Source organism: Neomonachus schauinslandi, chromosome 8 (genome assembly GCF_002201575.2).
Source record: "Neomonachus schauinslandi chromosome 8, ASM220157v2, whole genome shotgun sequence".
NCBI lineage: Eukaryota > Metazoa > Chordata > Mammalia > Carnivora > Phocidae > Neomonachus > Neomonachus schauinslandi.
The window spans coordinates 77,303,420-77,322,025 of record NC_058410.1 but is presented as its reverse complement, the minus strand read 5'-3'; the positions used below and the strand labels follow the sequence as shown (position 1 = coordinate 77,322,025).

The 18,606-nt window shown below is 36.3% G+C and overlaps 1 protein-coding gene across 2 annotated transcripts in view; it reads left to right on the top strand.

Annotated features, from left to right (window-relative positions):
• BCKDHB (branched chain keto acid dehydrogenase E1 subunit beta) overlaps positions 1-18,606 on the top strand; it is a 213,031-nt gene that overhangs the window by 56,814 nt on the left and 137,611 nt on the right. For both annotated transcript variants that reach the window (XM_021693184.1, XM_021693185.2), the window contains exon 7: positions 16,846-16,943. In XM_021693184.1, the coding sequence (XP_021548859.1) occupies positions 16,846-16,943 (98 nt within the window). The remainder of the gene's footprint in view (positions 1-16,845; positions 16,944-18,606) is intronic.

The following is an 18,606-nucleotide window of genomic DNA, read 5'->3' as shown; positions in this document are numbered from 1 at the left end:
GAGCCAGGTATTGGGCATTTATGACACCAGTGGTTCCATTGGATCTTCACAAGAGCCCTCTGGGGTGGTGGTATCCTGAAACTGAAGTTGAGAGTTTTCAGAAACTTGCTCACAGAGGAATAAATGGTAATTAGATTTAAACCAAGAGGTTCTGACCCCAAAGGCTGCCCTCTTTCTAACATTGCCCAATTTTACGTCCCACCTAAACTTTATTGAATGGAGGGCATAAATAGAACAACTTTCTCCAGCATCCTAGTTTCATGCCAAGAAATACGCCATTTTAAAGATTTACCCACAGAATTAAAATGATCTACTTTTAATTTTTTAATTTTTATTTTTTTCAATATTTTATTTATTTGACAGAGAGAGAGAGTGAGAGAGGGAACATAAGCAGGGGGAGTGGAAGAGGGAGAAGCAGGCCTCCCGTGGAGCAGGGAGCCCGATGCAGAGCTTGATCCCAGGACCCTGGGACCATGTCCTGAGCTGAAGGCAGATGTTTAACGACTGAGCCACCCAGGCGCTCCTAAAATGATCTACTTTTTAATTGAATGGAAATCTGTACTATCAATAGCTATGCTTTGAGGCAGTACATCCCTTATGTAGTGTGTAGTCCGAGGTTTGAATGTGTACTGTGTTAATTTCTCCATTGGCTTAGGATTAATTTGCTTCTTTGAAAGTTATGAAAACTATATATGTCACAAATCCAGTGTGGTTACGGATGGGGTTTGGGAGCCTGTGGTTCATGCATTCATTAAGGGACCTAGTCCCTCATTCCTAGTTAGAGGCCAAGGCAGCTGAGCAATGTCTCTTCCTGCATTTTGAGGAGAGGGGGTGAAACCATTTGGTGAAGGCACAGCATTGTCCTTGTCACAGCTCTTCTCGACCTCTCTGATTCCCTCCTTTTTGGGCCCAGTCTCTATCCTGTTCCGTATGTTCAAACATCTGTGCTATGGTGACTCTCCACATGTCTGGGCTACAATGATACTTGAAATGATTTCTTTCAGTTCAGCCATTAACTTTATGAACTGTAAAGATGAAAGTAAAAATAGGTAATCCACTCTTTATGCAGCAATTTTGTTGAATTTTGTTTCTACTTATGTTGAATATATAATAAATAAATGTAGAACCTGTATCTTCTAAATTTGGAAGGAAAATATTTCTGTATTATTCTAATTTTGATACGTAAATGCAATTAAACTTTCAAAAAATGGGAGAGGTATGTTTAGAAAAGACAGATCTAGAAGAGCAATCTAGTCAGTGTCAAATATGTACAAAATTGTTATGATTCAAAAAGAAAATGAGTCAGTGTGACATTATCAGATATAGGCATCTTGTAGAGAAGCTTTGCTTTTATCCTTTTTGAGCTTTTTGGATTTATTTAATTGAAATTGATTCATGACATCAGTGATAATGAAGTAAATACGGCTTTCATCTATGGTTGTTCTAGTGGGGAAAAAAAAGACTAAAAGTCTTGTGGTGCTTCATTTCTAGGATTCAGATGACCCTTTCAGGCAAAAATAGGTCATAATGGTATCGAGGGGCTTTTCTTTTCTTTTTCTCCTTTCTTTAGTAAATACATTGATTATATATGAATTCATATATCTTGAAGAGAAGAAAATTGTTTTAAGTAGCTTTTGAGTGGTAGAAGACTTTAAAAATGTTTTTGCCCAGTATCAGTGTACACAAAAGAGTATTTTACCTTTTAAATTTGTTTTGATTGGCATCATGAAGTGGATTATCTTGATTCAGGCAAGTACATCTAATACTAGTTACACTCACAAGAATTGAGTAATGTGAGAGAATTTAATTCGTTTGTGATATTTTTGAATTAGTTTTTAAATTGAAATTAACACTTTTACGGAAGTTAAAAAGTCAAGTAATGTATCTTAGGACAAAAAATAGTAGTTTCTTACTTCAGCCTTCACCAAATTGGTGATTCTCCCCCACAGGCGATTCTTTTCAACTCTTTAAGTCATTTTTTCTAGTAATTTATCATATTTGTAAGAATATGCTTATACTGCTTTTTAACATTTTAGGGGTTGTGATTTTTAACTTCCTACTAGAATTTAGCTATTTTATGTCTCCCCTTTTCCCCAGCATGTGCCATTCCTTCCTCTCAACATATTTGAACTTCTCCCAAAATCTTCATGGACTTTGAGTGTAGTTTTTGGTCAGATCATTAGTGTTTACATTACTATGATCATCATATTGATATGATTTACAACTGAGCAAAAAAAAAATAAGGGCGTTTTATTCCCTCATTGATATACAGGCTCTGTCTTCTCTGGACCAAATAATGTTTTTTCTCTTTTTTTCATCTGCTTAATTTCTCATGTTCCTATTACCAATAAAGTCCCTAATTTCCTCCATATAACCTATTTTCATTATGTTTGGACACATTAGGTGGCCAGTCAGGTTTTTCTTTTTCCTGTAGGCATCTTTTCTGCCCTGGGGTAATCCAGTAAACTCTGTGTTAAGAATGTGGATTCTGGAACCAGATTACCTGAGTTTGAAATGCTGGCTCTACTCCCTACTTAGCTGGCTGACTTTTGGCACACCACTTATTTTTCAGTCTTTCATATCTGCTTACTGCAACTCCTAAAAAGTACAAAAGAGAAGATAAAAGGAGCTTATAAATCCATTCCTTAACTACTGTTGACTTTTTATTGCATATACTGCCAGACTTTTATCTGTACTTTTAAACAAATATTATTACTATCATTTTATTTCAGTGTTTGCTTATTTGATTACAAGTGAATTTTTATATTTCATGTTTTTTATTTCATATTTGTTCTTTATAGTCATGTGGACTTCCATCTTAACCTTGCGGAGTAGCACTTATTTTATTTTATTTTTTCAAAGATTATTTATTTATTTGAGAGAGAGAGCACAAGCAGGGGGAGAGGAGCAGAGGGAGAGGGAGAAGCAGACTCCCCGCTGAGTGGGGAGCCCAACACGGGGCTCAATCCCAGGACCCTGAGATCATGACCTGAGCCGAAGGCAGACGCTTAAACAACTGAGCCACGCAGGCGCCTCTGGAATAGCATTTATTATAAACCTAAAACAAACAGGAATTGCAGCTAATAGATTATTGTCCTATTTTGTGATGAGAAGGCCTGATCTATTAAGTAGCAAGAAGAATCAAAAGCTTTTCAATCAACTTGAAGTACAAAATTTGCCTTTAAATTTGTTTATATATCTTCTGTGATTGACTTGATAAATTGAAATTTTCATGGGATAGGACCCAGTGAAACTTTCTTATACTCGGCATATTCTTTATATTATTGACATTCACTTTCAGACTAACTTTGGACATTAGACAGATGTCTATTTTTGATCATTGGCCTAATCCAACTGGATGCATTGTCAATGACTAAGCTTAAGCTACATGATAGACTGATTTACTTTGTGTTTTTAATAAAATTCAATGTCATTAATCAATGTACTTTTGTATAGGTTCAAGCATCATAGAGCTATATAGAACAGAAAATGAAAGTTTCTTTTCCTTACCCCCAACTCCTTTTCTCAGACCTTTTTTATGCATGTATATTTGCATGCATACATGAATGTATAGAACACATTTACATATAAACAGTTATATAAGATCATACTATAGACATTGTTCTATAACTTACTTTGAAAATCTTTTCCCATGCATTTACATTTATTCAAATCTGTGAATGTGTAGAACATACATAAACATAAAATAATAAGAACATATTGTAACTATTCTGTAATTTGCCTTACTTACCAATTTATTTTGGATGTATTTCAATGTATTCATTTTCAATGATTTAGCTGATTTTTAGTTCATAAATTACGGCACATGCAAAAGAATTTCGTTCTTTCTCCTCAACTTTTAGTTGTTTGTAAATTCTTATTCCAAACAATTTTGAAGTAAAGATACCTGTTATATATATATATATATATATATATATATATATAAAATATAAAATATATATATAAATATATAAAATATAAAATATATATATAAAATATAAAAGTTTATATATACATATATATATATTATATATGTTGTATATACACACTTATGTGGAAGGAGCAATTTACCAGCCTATGTCCTTTATTGTTTAAACTGTGAAACCTATGTTTAAGTCCATCCTTGTTTTCGATAAGCCTCATATATTCATTGATTAAGCCCTGAATAATAAATGATTGAAGCCAGACACTGCACGTCTCTAAATAGCATTGGAAAAACTCGAAGGATAAGGTATATTGACACAGGTACTGTAGGGAGACAAGACTTGAAATTTAGCTGTTTATAGCCTGAAAGATAAGAATGAAAGCTGGAGGGCGCCTGGGTGGCTCAGATAGTTAAGCGTCTGCCTTCGGCTCAGGTCATGATCCCGGGGTCCTGGGATCGAGTCCCGCATCGGGCTCCCTGCTCAGCAGAGAGCCTGCTTCTCCCTCTGCCTCTGCCTCTCTCTCTCTCTCTCTGACTCTCATGAATAAATAAATAAAACATTAAAAAAAAAAAAAGAGTGAAAGCTGGAAATGTTTGTAAGAGTTAACTTGGGAATACTAAGAATAAAAGTCTTGCATTTCTGTTGTCTGTGTGTCAGACTTTTGCTCATTCTTGTATTTTTTTTTTACAAAAAAATTTTTTTTTCTGTATTCTGTCATCATAAAAAGTGTTAGTCTGTTTGTTAGAAGTCTACCTTGCAACAGTGGGATCTCAACAGTTTAATGTTACCTTCTTGGAAATGTCACCATAGTATCTGTGCCCATCCATACACTAGATGTCACTGAGAGCAGCATATAACCTATTATTTCTAAATTATATACAGTTTTGGTCTTTGTTTTAGGTAGGCAGAAAACAGAGCATTTTATTTGTTTTTATACCTTCACTGTAGTGATTCTTCTTTTCTTAGAAAATGGTTATCTCCATCTATTCAAACTTTTATGTCCACTAGTAAATTGTGTAGATATTACCATTCGGTTTGACACATTTGTTGTTAGGGTTGTTACTAGATGTTTAGGATCTTTGTTGCCGTTACGATTGGGCTATTTCTATTACATATTTCTAATAGTTTTTTATTACTGATATGTAGAAAAGCTATTGATTTTTGTATGTTAATACTGCCTTTGGAGACCATACTCAATTCTCTAATAATATTTTAGTGAAGTGTTTTAGACTTTCTGGGTGGAAAATCTTATCTTCTATAGCTAATGATAGGTATAGCTCTTTTTTTGCAATAATTGATAGACATTTATCGTTGTTGTTATTATTATAAGGGTGTCTCCTCCTTTCTTAACCAGGGCCTTGGTCAGTACTCTTCATCAAATTAAGGAAATATCTCTCTATTTTTAACTTAAACTCCCCTTCCTCCTGTTTCTCCCAAGGTGTTGCATTTTATCAAGTTCTTTCTAGATACCTGATGAGACAATTATATGGTTTTTCTTCTTTGATCTCTTGATGAGGGGTATTTCATTAACCTATTTTCTGATGTTTCAATCCTTGTATTCCTGGGATAAATTCTACTTTATCATGATGCATTATTCTTTTAGCATATTGCTGGATTCAATTGAAGATTTTTTTAAAAAGACCTTTATGTTCATATGTAAAATTGGACCGTAGTTTTCTCTCTTTACATGTATGAACACAAGCATGTATTTATATGTCAAACTATCAAAATCGATAGTTTTCCTTCCTTCAGAATCAGAAGTTATACTAGTTTGATTCCAGAATCAGAAACCTTGTCTGGTTTCAGGATTAGGGTTGTTATAATGTTGTAGAATTAAATGGCATGCTTTCTTTTTCTGTGCTCCAGACTGGACTGAATAACTAGAAATTATCTGTTCTGTAAGGTTTTATATAATTTGTTTGTAAAGCTTTCTGGTTCTTGTGACTTTGGGGACACATCTTTGACTTTCTTTTCAGTATCTTTTATGATTACTAGACTACTACTTATTCTTTTTTTTAAGATTGTATTTATCTGAGAGAGAGAGAGAGAGCATGAGATGGGTGAGGGGCAGAGGGAGAAGCAGACTCCCTGCTGAGCAGGGAGCCTGACGTGGGGCTCGATCCCAGGACTCCAAGATCATGACCTGAGCAGAAGGCAGATGCTTAACCGACTGAGCCACCCAGGCGCCCCTAGACTACTACTTATTCTCGAGTAAAAGTTGGTCATTTATATCTTCGTATAATAATTTCTTCTCTGGATTTTCAAATTTAGTAGTATAAAACTTTTCTTTCTTAGTATCGTTTGATTAAATATATTAATACGTGTAAACTATAATACTGCTTGACTGATAATTAATGCTTGATAAATGTTAATAGTGCATTAAAGGATGTTTCTGTATTATTTAAAAATCTCCAATGGATTTATTTTAATATTAACACCCTTAAGCATAAATCTTTATTCAGGCTATTGAGCCATGAGCACAACTCAGAGTGTTCAAATTCAGGAGAGAGAGAAGGGTAGATATTTCATACAGCTTTACTAAGAGATGTCAGCCAGCATTCAGCCAGATTTAGGAATGGTTGGTCCAAAATGGTTTTGTGAAGAGGGAGTAATTGAACTTTGTGAAGGCCATTGTAGGATATTTTTAATCCTTCAGGGGCTCTTACAGATCATTTAAGATTATTTACAACCTGGGGCGCCTGGGTGGCTCAGTTGGTTAAGCAACTGCCTTCGGCTCAGGTCATGATCCTGGAGTCTCAGGATCGAGTCCCGCATCGGGCTCCCTGCTCGGCAGGGAGTCTGCTTCTCCCTCTGACCCTCCTCCCTCTCATGCTCTCTGTCTCTCATTCTCTCTGTCTCAAATAAATAAATAAAATCTTTAAAAAAAAAAAAGATTATTTACAACCTGTCCTAGCATATTTGGGTGTGCACTGTATCATGTTAGGGCTTGACCTAACATGGCAGTTCCTAATGTGTTTCTCAAAATGTGTACAAAGGCAGATGTTTAAAAGTGAAAGATCGACTTACATACGATAAACAGTGTCCTTTATGAAGAAAGTTAAAATAGAAAATTTCTAAGTAAACCTCACCTTGTAGACCTAGTTGTCAATGACTTAGTATATAGACAGTGATATTAACACCGCCCAAACTGAACTGTTGATTAGCAGATGGGGTGTTTTTAGCTGACATTTTCAGAGTTGATCTAAAGAATTTTAAATTTGGACTAAAAGGCACACAAAAGGCCCTTTTGGAGTTTTCATCTTCAGTGTAAAAGTGCGTGTTGAGCAGCAGTTAAAGATCTATAAATTGCCTCTACTTACAGGTTAGATAGGTAGTAAACACTAAATTTTTAAGACCATTAGGGTTATATTTAGTAATTTTCACATAGTTTTACTCTTCACAAATAGAAATAAAATGGTCAGGTTTATAAAAATTACAACTGGGAAAATTTTCTCAATAATTTGAAATTATTTATTAATTTTATCTATACTCTTTTAGCATTGTTGTAGTTGAATTGATGGATTCTACCTAATTTATCCTTTTTTATCTCTAGCATTAAATATAGCTTGGGGTTATGAAATGCTTATTAAATAAATGATATTTGATTTAAACCACTAGACTACAAATCATAGTTTCTGGCTATATAAATATGCCTGGAGCCCTTCATAATTAGGTAGTTTTAATCCAGAATTTGATATGAAGGGATTTGCATAGAAGAAAAATGTAGATTTCTAATGGAGGGGTGACACACAGTGCAACACACAGAGGCCAATACTGGGTGATTTGTATGTGGAGATTTTAGTGATTATTTGCTTTATGGAATATAAAGCCCATTTAGTGTCTAAAAAATTAATTTGAGAAAATGGGAGTGAATTGCTGGAGGTCAGTGAGGAATCTAGATTTAATACTTGGTTTGTCTGCAGGAAAATAGCAATTATTTATTCTAAAGATGATGTGTGCCACATTTTTAAATATTAAAAACATAGTGTTCCCTTTTGTAAAATATGCAGTTGGCTGCTATTGATTTTTAAGGCATATGGTGAGGATCAAGCTTGATGAGTGTTCATACTTGATTTTGCTACTGAAATCCACTTTGGGCAGATTTCTATACAATATAACATGGTGGTTATGAGCCTGGACCTCAGAGTTACCACTCACTGTCTTATGACTTCACTGAGTTACTTAATGTCTCTCTGCCTAGGTTTCCTTATCTGTAGAACTGGAATAAATCTAGTATCATTTGTATTGAGTTGTAGGGATGAAATGAGGTGATACATATAAATGCTTGAAACAGTGTCAGGTACAGAATGGGCTCAAACGTTAGCTTTTTGAGCATTAACATATGGGGTTCCCATTATTTCTCATCAAAGGTGACCTTTTCTTCTCTTAAATGTTCTTTGTAATGTAAATCTGTGCTATGTTTGTCCATTTGCCTCTCATCCTCACACTTTCCAGTCTGTGTTTTCCTCTGTAATGCTGGGGTTGAAAACGAGTAGAGTGTATTTTCTTGATCGCCTGCCTGATTTCCAGCAGGATTCTGTCAATAGAGAGCACTTGGAATGGTTTAGAAGGTGGGATGAAGGTGGAAGAAAGGAGCCATTTTGGGATTGGTGGCGGTAGTCGACAAGGCTGTGCTCCAGCTGCCATTGCTCGGCGGCACTGGTTATATGGGGCCTTCGGTGGGGTCTGTCCTGCTCTGCAGCAGCTCATGGTGGTTCCAGCACCGTTAGTGGCTCCTGTGGACGACCGAGACTAGCCCAGGGGTATTAGCTGCTTCCTGATCTCCGGGTTACATTATGTTACCATGCTACTTGGCCCTTCCAACGTCTTTGTAATAGATTGCCCGAATTCAAGTCTTCTAGAAAGGTTTCTGTTTTCCTGATTGGATGCTGATTCATGAAGTCAACAGCTGTCGTTCAGTGTTAGATAATGCAGTGATGAATTTTGCAGTATGAAAAACATCATGTAGTTTTCATGTGCCTTTCTTACCCTTAAAATAATTATCTTTTGTTGATGTGCTCCAGTGCCTTTTTGACTTTTTCTGTTTACTCTCTGCATTTAGGAAGTTGGTGGACAGCCCCTAATGCTTGGTGTCTAGTGGGAGTTGTCGCTCCTTATGGGTCATAGTGTATTTATGGAAACTGAGGGACTTAAGATATCAAAAACATAATGCAGAAAATATCTATAATAATACTTTAATGTTTTAAAGTCATCTACCCAATTTAAGGAACTACATTTTATTGATTCTGAGATCTCCATCACCTCTCACATTTTAACACCTCTCAAGTTGGAATATGGCTTAAAAGCAATGTCACCTTGCAATCATCTTATCCAGTGGCTAGTAATTGCTGTTACCTACTCAGGCACAAATACCCAAATCATCAATCAGCAGCAATACCTACATAGAATAGATTTCAGATCCACAGCTTAGAATAAAATTCCAGAGATGCTAGAGAACTATTCTTTTAACAATGAGGTTCCAGATGGTTGTGATGGGTCAGGCAAAGTGAAGAATCATAATTTAACAGTCTTTGGAAGCATGAATCAGCAATAGGCTGTTCCTAAATACTGAGCTAGCTTGAGAGCCCAGCACCAATCTTAAAATTCTTTTATGGATTCGTTGATAAAGTGCTGCTTCACTGATGTGCTTGCTGATACAGAAAGTGCTATTCTGTGGAAAAACATGGACACTGATGATTATAAGTCAAAAGAAGAATGAGAAGAATTAGCTTCTAAAGGCCAGAGAGTTTAGGAATAGCTTAACCAATTTATTTTGCTTATATTTTGTTATGTCTGTAGAAGGGTGATATGTAATAAAACCCATGCCTGATTAAGCCTAAACTTCTTTTTTTGATAAGAAAATAATTGTAAACAGAGTAAAATTCTAAACAGTGCCAGTTTGATGGGCAGTTTTCTCATTCCTAGTGGTTCATAAAATAATGGTATATCTTACAGTTCACAGTGAATTAACGTTTTCCTTTTCTATCTTGATATAATTTTTTTGTTAGGTGATTTTTGTTTTTCTTTTCAACTGTCCACGTGCTGATAGAGAATGGCTTTAAAATAGTGCCATTAAATTCAGTATTCAGTTATTTTCTTTGTCATTTTGCCATTTACTATGTTAGAGTCTATTTATATGAATGAAGTTCACCCATATATAGCTCCTTGCTATAGAAAATGCATTGGAAAATATTTACTAAAGGAATTATAATATATTAAACATGAAAGAAGGACAACTGCTAGTAAAATTACATATGTGAGAACTTTAAATTATTAAATGCTGCATACTAAAAGAGTACAGGGAAAAAATACTAAGTCATTGCAAAAATTGAACAAGATATATTACAAAGTGGTTAAATTTTAGTGTATATATTAAGTATATTGATGCATATTATGCAATATCATCAATCTCAAAGCTTTTGTTACCTTAAATGAGATAGGAAAATGTAATTAGGTTAATTTTGAAATTGTGTAAGAAATATGATGGTTGCTTTATCATATCATTGCTTTTGTGCTATGTTTGCAAACTGGTTTGAAAAGAAGCCTAACTTGTCTCATTACACTCACAACAAGTAGAAATGTGGGGTTTTCAAATGAATTAATTACCAAGAAAAGAATTAGAGTGCATTTGAGTTGAAATGGGTCCAGGCCTTCCTCTTTAATATTGCTTGTCACTATGTTCTCAGTGTCACCATTCAGTTAAAAATAATAGATGTTACTTTTCAGTGGTATTTCAGCAATAAGAAAACATGACCTAAAACAATAACACTAATGATTTTAAGATTTCAAATGTTTTTGTATCTCCGTGTGACAAGTCTCCTGGTTACATTCAAGATACTTGCTGATCCTGACTTGATGTTGTGTTTATATTTAGACAGTTTGATGGGTTATTGGTTTTTATTTAGTGGTCAAGAGTCTCCAGCAAAAAGCTGACAGGCATGCACAGATAATGAATTTATGTCTTCCCATCTTTATGTCTCTGTATCATCAGAACTTTGGTTAAGTTCATCCAGGTAGATGAAGGTCACATATACAGTACTAAATGTGGTTGTACTTCTTTTGCAACTGGGTAGCTTATTAGTAACCTCATTTTCTATTTGCCTAATATTTCAAAAAACAGAGATTGTATCACAAGACAGTATGAATCTACAGTGCCTCTATCATGCCTCATATTTAGCTCAGTTTCCTATAGTTGGTGTTTAGTGACATTCATAATTTTGCATACTTGCCCATCAAATTACACCGTATTTTCCCAGAATCTATGGGAGACTGATTAAGATGGGTCAGCCTCCTTTTAAAAAACTTTAATGTTAATATTTTGCTAAACTTTTCATTTTGAAATAAGTTTAAATGGAAATGTTGCAAAAAGAGTACAAAGAATTTTTACGTATCCCCCACTTGGCTTCTGCAGATGTTAACCTCACAAATAACTGTAGCAATAATAATCAAAGCCAGGAAATTACCAGTGATCCAATACTGTTAACTCCTCCACACACCTAATCCAAATTTCATCAGTAGTCCTACTAATGTATCTTTCTGGATCAGGATCCAATCCAGAGTCTCTACTTATTGTTGTCTCCTTAGTCTCCTTTATTTTGGAACAGACCGTTCCTTTGTCTTTTTTGTCTGTCACGATCTGTCACTTACTATGCTGGTTTATGCTGTCCACACATGCTCCCAATAATCACCATGGCTTAAATAGTATGAAAAGTTTAGCACTTAATTATTCTTTATTGAAAGGTAATTTTGTCTTTTAATTAGATAGTAATATTATAACAACTATTATAATGACTTATATAGACAAATAATACTGTTAACAGCATATTGATTTGGTCTTGCTAATATAAATGGTCAATCTAGATTTTCGGTAATTTGAGGTAAAGAGGTGAGGGGGAAATTGATTACAACTGTATTTGGGGAATAATTTAAAAGATTGCTAGAAGACATTGCACTTACTTCTCTTGTTCATATATTTTCTCATCTCTAACATCAATATTAAAATGAATTGTTGGCAAAAAAGTGAAAATTATCAAACTATGACCATAATTAGTAGCCTCATCTGAAAGATTATTTGGAAAAATAACAATTGTAATATAGAGAGATTGGTTGATGGTTAAATAACAGGAGTAAGGATAAATGTCCCTAGAATGAAAACTTTCTTTGTAATTTTAATGACTTTATCATTGAATTATTTCAAATGTAAGATTGTCCTCTTCCTAAGAACTGAAAGGACCTCCACAGTGTGATTAACTTAATATGTCCTCGTTCTGTCCCTATGATGTGGCAGACAGACAGATGCTGCTTTCCCTAGTTTACAGATGGGTTACTAGGGCATAAAAGCAATACAGTGCTTTGTCAGAGATCACCAAATTAGTTAGATGCAGAGACAGGGCTGGGAATTGGGTTCTTGGTTGAGTGGATTTGCCCACTCTCCCCCATTAGACTGTAAATTCTGACAAATGAGATAGACTTTCTCAAGTATGAAGATTTCCAATGTTGTTAGTAACCAGGCAGCATAAAGTAACATTTTAGAAATATACTCTATTCTTTTTAAGAAGAACATTTAAGTTTTATCACTGCATCATGTATAATGCAACATGAATAAAGCCCTGCTGACTTTCGCATTTGTGAGGAAACTAGCATTCCTGTAGATTAGTGCCAGGGCAGAGAAATGACCCTATTATCTCTGTAATGGTAATATTGTGCCTCACAGGGAAACTTGCATCATTAAGAGTGAGTTATTATTTTCTTGCAGACACTTTCTACATGTGTTATTAATATGTAAAGCCAGAAGGAATTGAAAAGGTTTTTCTAGGGACTTGGGTATATAATTTAAAGCTTTCACCCTTACCTGAAACAGCATGTAAGTGTGTGTTGACACGTGTTTGTAGATGCGCGCACACACGACTTCACACCTCCATTTCTTCGTGTACATCTCTTCTTTCTACATGGAATACTCTCTTTATTTCCCCGTTAGCTCCAAGACCCTTCTCAGTTGTGGCCTCCATGGTGGTGAAGCTTCCTCGGTCCTTAACAACCAGATTGTTGCTTCCCTCTGTTTTCCTAGAGTGGTTTATCCCCACTACTGCATCATGTTTTTGTTTACTGATCATGTCTTTCCATCTTTATAACTCCCAGTTGAGTATATGCTTGTCAAAGACAGGGACTGCCCCTTTCAGTTTCATATTCCCGTATCTTGTAGGATGCCTGCATATATTGGGTAGGCAATAACTATTAATGGATAAAGGTGTATTGTCCATAGCATATACATTTTGACACTGCCTTATTTTAAAAATGTGTTCAAGATGACCGAACAAATGACAAGAAAATGAGAAGGAAAAAGGGGAGAGGATAGGCAATAAAATGGGGCCAGGCATGAACTCATTCATGCCATGAGTCTGTAAGTGCATAGGTAATACGAATATAAGTGCATTTACAATTATAAAGGACACATATATGTGGAGCTTAAAAAATATATTTTAAAAATCCGGTCTGATATTTGAGCCAAAAATTGCATCTTGTAAATTTTGGTCTTAGAAAGATTTCTTATTTTTCTGGATGACGCATTTTTGTCAATGTATGTCTGATGCTGAAGGGTTTGTCTGGAATGCTCATTAGTGCCAAGATTAGCATGTAATCAGCATTTGGTGAAATGGAGTGGCCTCAGTTGGTCCCACTGCTATGAAAACAGGAATCTGTAATATGACTGTCTAGGGGCTCTTCAGTTCCTGAAATTCTCTGTTATTACTTCTCTTACCTGTTCTCTGTTTCAAAAAGCACATAGTCATGGGGTAGGAATGCAAGAATGCTCATTCGAAATAATAACCTTCTCTTGGAGTAAGTATCTTTTAAATTAGTGTAACTAAAGTACCTATGAATTATGGCTTGCCCTCTAGGTGACCTGTTTGCCAAGTTCAAATAAAAAAACATATTCTCATTCTTCTGCTCTCAGGATTAAATTTATGTGAATCTAGTAGATTTTTTTTTTTGGTTGTTTTTAATAAGAGACTCTTCTTGAATCTAATTCTCTGCACGATCTTGTTGATGGAGAACAACGCTTTGTTTGCCATGTTGTTCCTTAATTAAGTGTTAAAGTAATAAGGTCTTATTATTCTGGGTAATTTATTTAATACAATGAAGCAGTTAGTCACTCACTGGCAGCTTTTCAAAGGAAGTGGGCCAAGATGCTAGTCCATTTCTTTTAGTGTGCCAGCCATTAGAATTGTGTGTTCCAGGGATTTGCTAATCAGCTGGCAACTGATTTAAAAGGCAGGAAAGACAAGACTCTTGAATGACCACCACTGACTCACCGACAAGACAGAGTGTGTACTGGCTTCAAGCCTTGTCTATTGGCATGCAGATCTTGCTGCCAGAGGAGGGAAGACTTAATGGCAAAGAGCCTATGTGCTACCTTTCCGTGTTTGTTGCATATCATCAGCATCATTCTTGACCGTGGCTTTGGGTTAGCCACTGAGAACTACTAAGTAGAGTGTACTACTCCAGTTGAATGTTTGTCTCCCTGTTTGTGTGTTCCTTTGTCCACCCGTATATCTGTTGGTTCATCTTTCCATCCAACACTAGATTTAAGCTGTCTGTGAATGGACTGGAATTAACCTCTGAAAGCACTGTTTAGCATTGAGGTTGGCAAACTGTTTCTGTAAAGGAAGAGATAGTAAGAATTTGAGCTTGTAGCCCATGCTGTCTTTTGTTAACTCATCAGCTCTGCTGTTGTAGGGCAAAAACAGCCATCGATGATATGTAAATGAATGGCTGTGTTCCAGTAAGATGCTGTTTACAAAAATTGCCTTGCCCACTCCTGGTTTAGATAACCTGACTCAATGTAGTTTTACATGTTACACAAAAAGTTTAAAAAATGCTTTTAACACTTAGGAGTTTTCTAAAGCAGCTTATGTCTCAGGTTTGTTAGTTAGCTTAATTGTCATTTGCTTTGAGCAGTTTTGTGGATTTTAGTGTATTATTTAAATATATTGATGATTTAAAAAAATATCTCTCTGGCATTGGTTATAGACATGCTGTTGGATTGGAAATATAAAAAAAATACAAGAAATAAAATTTTCCACATCGTTGATAACGGTACCATTAAATTTGATAGACTATACTTACAAATGATTTTAAAAACTGTATTTTTGACATGAAAACATGGCCAAGATATATTGCTGAGTGAAAAAAGGGGAGATGATAGAAGACCTTCTGAACAGGGTGTACAAGGAGATTCTATATGTGGACAAAAAGATTCACATATGTTTATGAGTGTGCATACTTGAATATTATAAACATCTGAAAAGACACCAAATCAGTCAGGGTTCTTAATTTTCAAGCAGAAATCCAGCTCTGGCCCATATAAGCAGAAAAGATGTATTGAAGGATAGTGAACAGCTCAAAAATCTTTGGAGTGCCTAAGAACCAGGCTTAGAGGCCATATGTCTAGAAGCAGTACCCCAAATTCTACGTAACTGGTTTTGCAAAGAGACCGCAGCAGCTATCAGTGGACATGGAACTACAGTCTGAATCGTTGACACCCCTGAGCCTGAAAGCTGGATCTGCCTCCACTGTTACCAGTACTGTAGGATGGATTCTGGGTTCCTGCTGCTCTTCTTGCCCTCAGCATCCATTTCAAAGTGTGGCCTGGGTGCCTTTGATCAGCAGAGCCCACATTTTGGGCCCTAGCTGCAAGGGAAGCTGGGAAGGTGCAGATGTGGACCTTACTTCTGTTGTGGACAAAGGGCCCTGCCTCATCAGATGGGGCATTTCCCTAATTTAGGAAGAGGATTAAGAAGCCTGGATGACAGAAAGCATGAAAGCTGTCCCCTGCAGACACGCAGGAAATTGTTGGTATTGATGACTCCGGGCAGTGGAGTTGAGACAACTCACTGGGGCACAGAGGGAACCTTTTAGTTTGTCCTTCTTTGCTCTTTGAATTAAAAAAAAAAAAATCCATACAACAATGATAAAAGATTATAGGGAAAGTGAACAAAAGGGATTGTTTTCTGCCCCCCACTGCTTCTACTATATTACTGCTCTCACATGGGCATTCAAGAAGGCTTCCCAGCATAATGGGGCAATTCCATCAACTTCCTACAATTTCATTTTAAAATTCACCTTATGATTTCCCCTTGAATTCAGTCAACTTTTTATTGCTTGTACTCGAGTGGGCAGAAATAATCATGAAATAGTCTTCTCTGGGATACCAGTGGCTTATTCTTCCTTTTGGCCTGGTGGAGCTGATTTAGTGTATCTTCTTGAGGTCTAAAGGATTCAGCTTTGAAATTTAAGGTGTTGTGAGCTGCCGTAGTTGATGAAGTGTCCGTAGATGCAAGGGGTAAAAATAAAATATACTTAAAAATTTGGCCCTGCTCTGTGTGTTTTGTTTTTCAAGTCACCATAAATTGGCTTCTTGATAGAAAACTTGTCTGAGAACTTAATTCAGTCTGATCAAGTTTTAGCAGAAACATATTAAATTTTTTTGACTTCATTTTTTCAGAACAGTTTTAGATTCACAGAAAAAGTGTGAGGATAGTACAGGAGAGTTCCCATATACCCTGCACCCAGTTTTCTACATTATTAACATATTAGTATGGCATATTTGTTTCAGTTAATGAACCAGTGTGTCACATTGTTGACCAAAGCCCTTACTGTAACATTTTCTTAGTTTGTACCCAAAGTCCTTTTTCTGTGCCAGGGTAGCTGATACATTTTCTACATTTACATGGGACTTTTTCATATGTGTAGTAATGTCATAGAGCCATAGAATAAATGCTATTTCTCTTTTAAGTAACTTATGGAATTTGGGGAGAAGAATAAAAGAAAGCTTTACCACAGTGAAATGCTTATATTCTCTTGTGCACAAGCGCCACATGAGAAAAAATAAATTTTTATTTTTTCCCTTTTCTGTATTCAGTGGAGCAGGTTCCTGTAGAACCATACAGCATTCCCCTGTCCCAGGCCGAAGTCATTCAGGAAGGGAGTGACGTGACTCTAGTTGCCTGGGGCACTCAGGTCAGTAACATTTCTAAGAACCAATAATGTCCCTATTGTGCTTGGAAGCTCTCCTTTTTTGTCCTGATACTATAAAAATCCAAAGTGTTGTTTTTCTTGTATGTCAAATTTAAGTCTTGTTAGTGCTACATGTATATCTGATATTGACTTCTGGTTGAGGGTGAGGTGCCCGTTCAGTCATATTAAAATATATATGCATGTGGTGAAGCCATTGTATAAAAATGTACTCATGAGAAACTGTCTCTTTTGAAGCACGCATTATACATCCTCATACTTGTTTCTGTGCTTGACTTCCTATCGTTTTCATCACATCTGCTGCCATCTCTTGTGATTACTTTGCTGGTCATGTGGACCATCCAGGGGTCCAGCCTCAGAATTCCATACCTTCCTCTGTTCCAGTGAACCTCAATAGCGATCTGCCTCAGTTTCCCCAGTCCTCTTTGTCATGTTGTCCTGCCTCCAGACTTTTAAGCTTGGGACTTTTTTTCCCCTCTGGCCATAGACTTCTATCTCTATCTCCTTCTTCTAAAGAAATGGTCCATTTTTCATTTTTCTGTGTGAAGGAAGTACTTATTTTAGAAAACTTGTATAGAATAAATGAAGAAAATAAATCATTCATAATACTACACCCTCTGACTTTCTTCTCCACTTGATTTTTGACTTGGAGAGCTAGTCCTCATGGTTTCTTACCTCCAGTGGGAAAATCTTTTATCTGTATCCCTGTCACTCAGCAGGCATCCTTGCCTCTCTTTGTAATAGGGGAGTAGTGTATTAGATATTATGTCCTCTAACTTGCTTTTTCCTCACACCTACCATGTTTGCTGCCAGTCCTTTACTCCTCTTTCTCTTTTGTCCTCAAAAGAAGAGGTGTCTGGTTTTCATAGCTACCTCTACAACTCTTTCAGATTATATTCCATTTGCCTTTTCCAGGGCTGTAACTTACCAGCTGGTCCCTTCCCTCTTCTGCATCTTCAGTTCCTCCTTTCAATGTCCCTTTTATTAAAAAGGTGTATATTTCTTCTCTATCTAAAAAATAACCTTTTCTCTACCCTACTTTTCCCTGAAATACCAGTATATTTCCTCCTTTCTTTTATCACTAAACTTGAACAACGTTTTCTACTACCTGTATTTAATTCCTTAACTTCCTTATGTTCTTGTACCTTATGAGATTTGTCCCCACTAATTTGCTAAAGCTATTCTTGTTAACATTCCTAATTTTTAAATCCAACCCTTACCCCATATTGCCACGGTGTACGATCCTGGCTGCCGTTTCTGTGAAACCCTTTCTTCTTTAGTTTCTGGCATACATTGTCTCCTGGTCGGTCTTTCTTCCTTTCTTCCTTTCTTCCTTTCTTCCTTTCTTCCTTTCTTCCTTCCTCCCTCCCTCTCTCCATCCCTCCCTCCCTTCCTCCCTTCCTTTTTTGAGAGAGCATGAGTGGTGGGGAAGAGCAGAGGGAAAGCGAGAGAATCTTAGGCTGGACGCTGGGTGTAGAGCCTGACTCAGGGCTCAATCTCATGACCCTGAGATCATGACCTGAGGTCAAATCAAGGGTTGGTTGCTTAACTGACTGAGCCACCCAGGCGCTGCCTCCTTTTCCTCTTCTTCTTCCTCTTTCTCTTCTTCTTCCTCTTCTCCTCCTCCTCCTCCTTTTTCTTCTTCTTC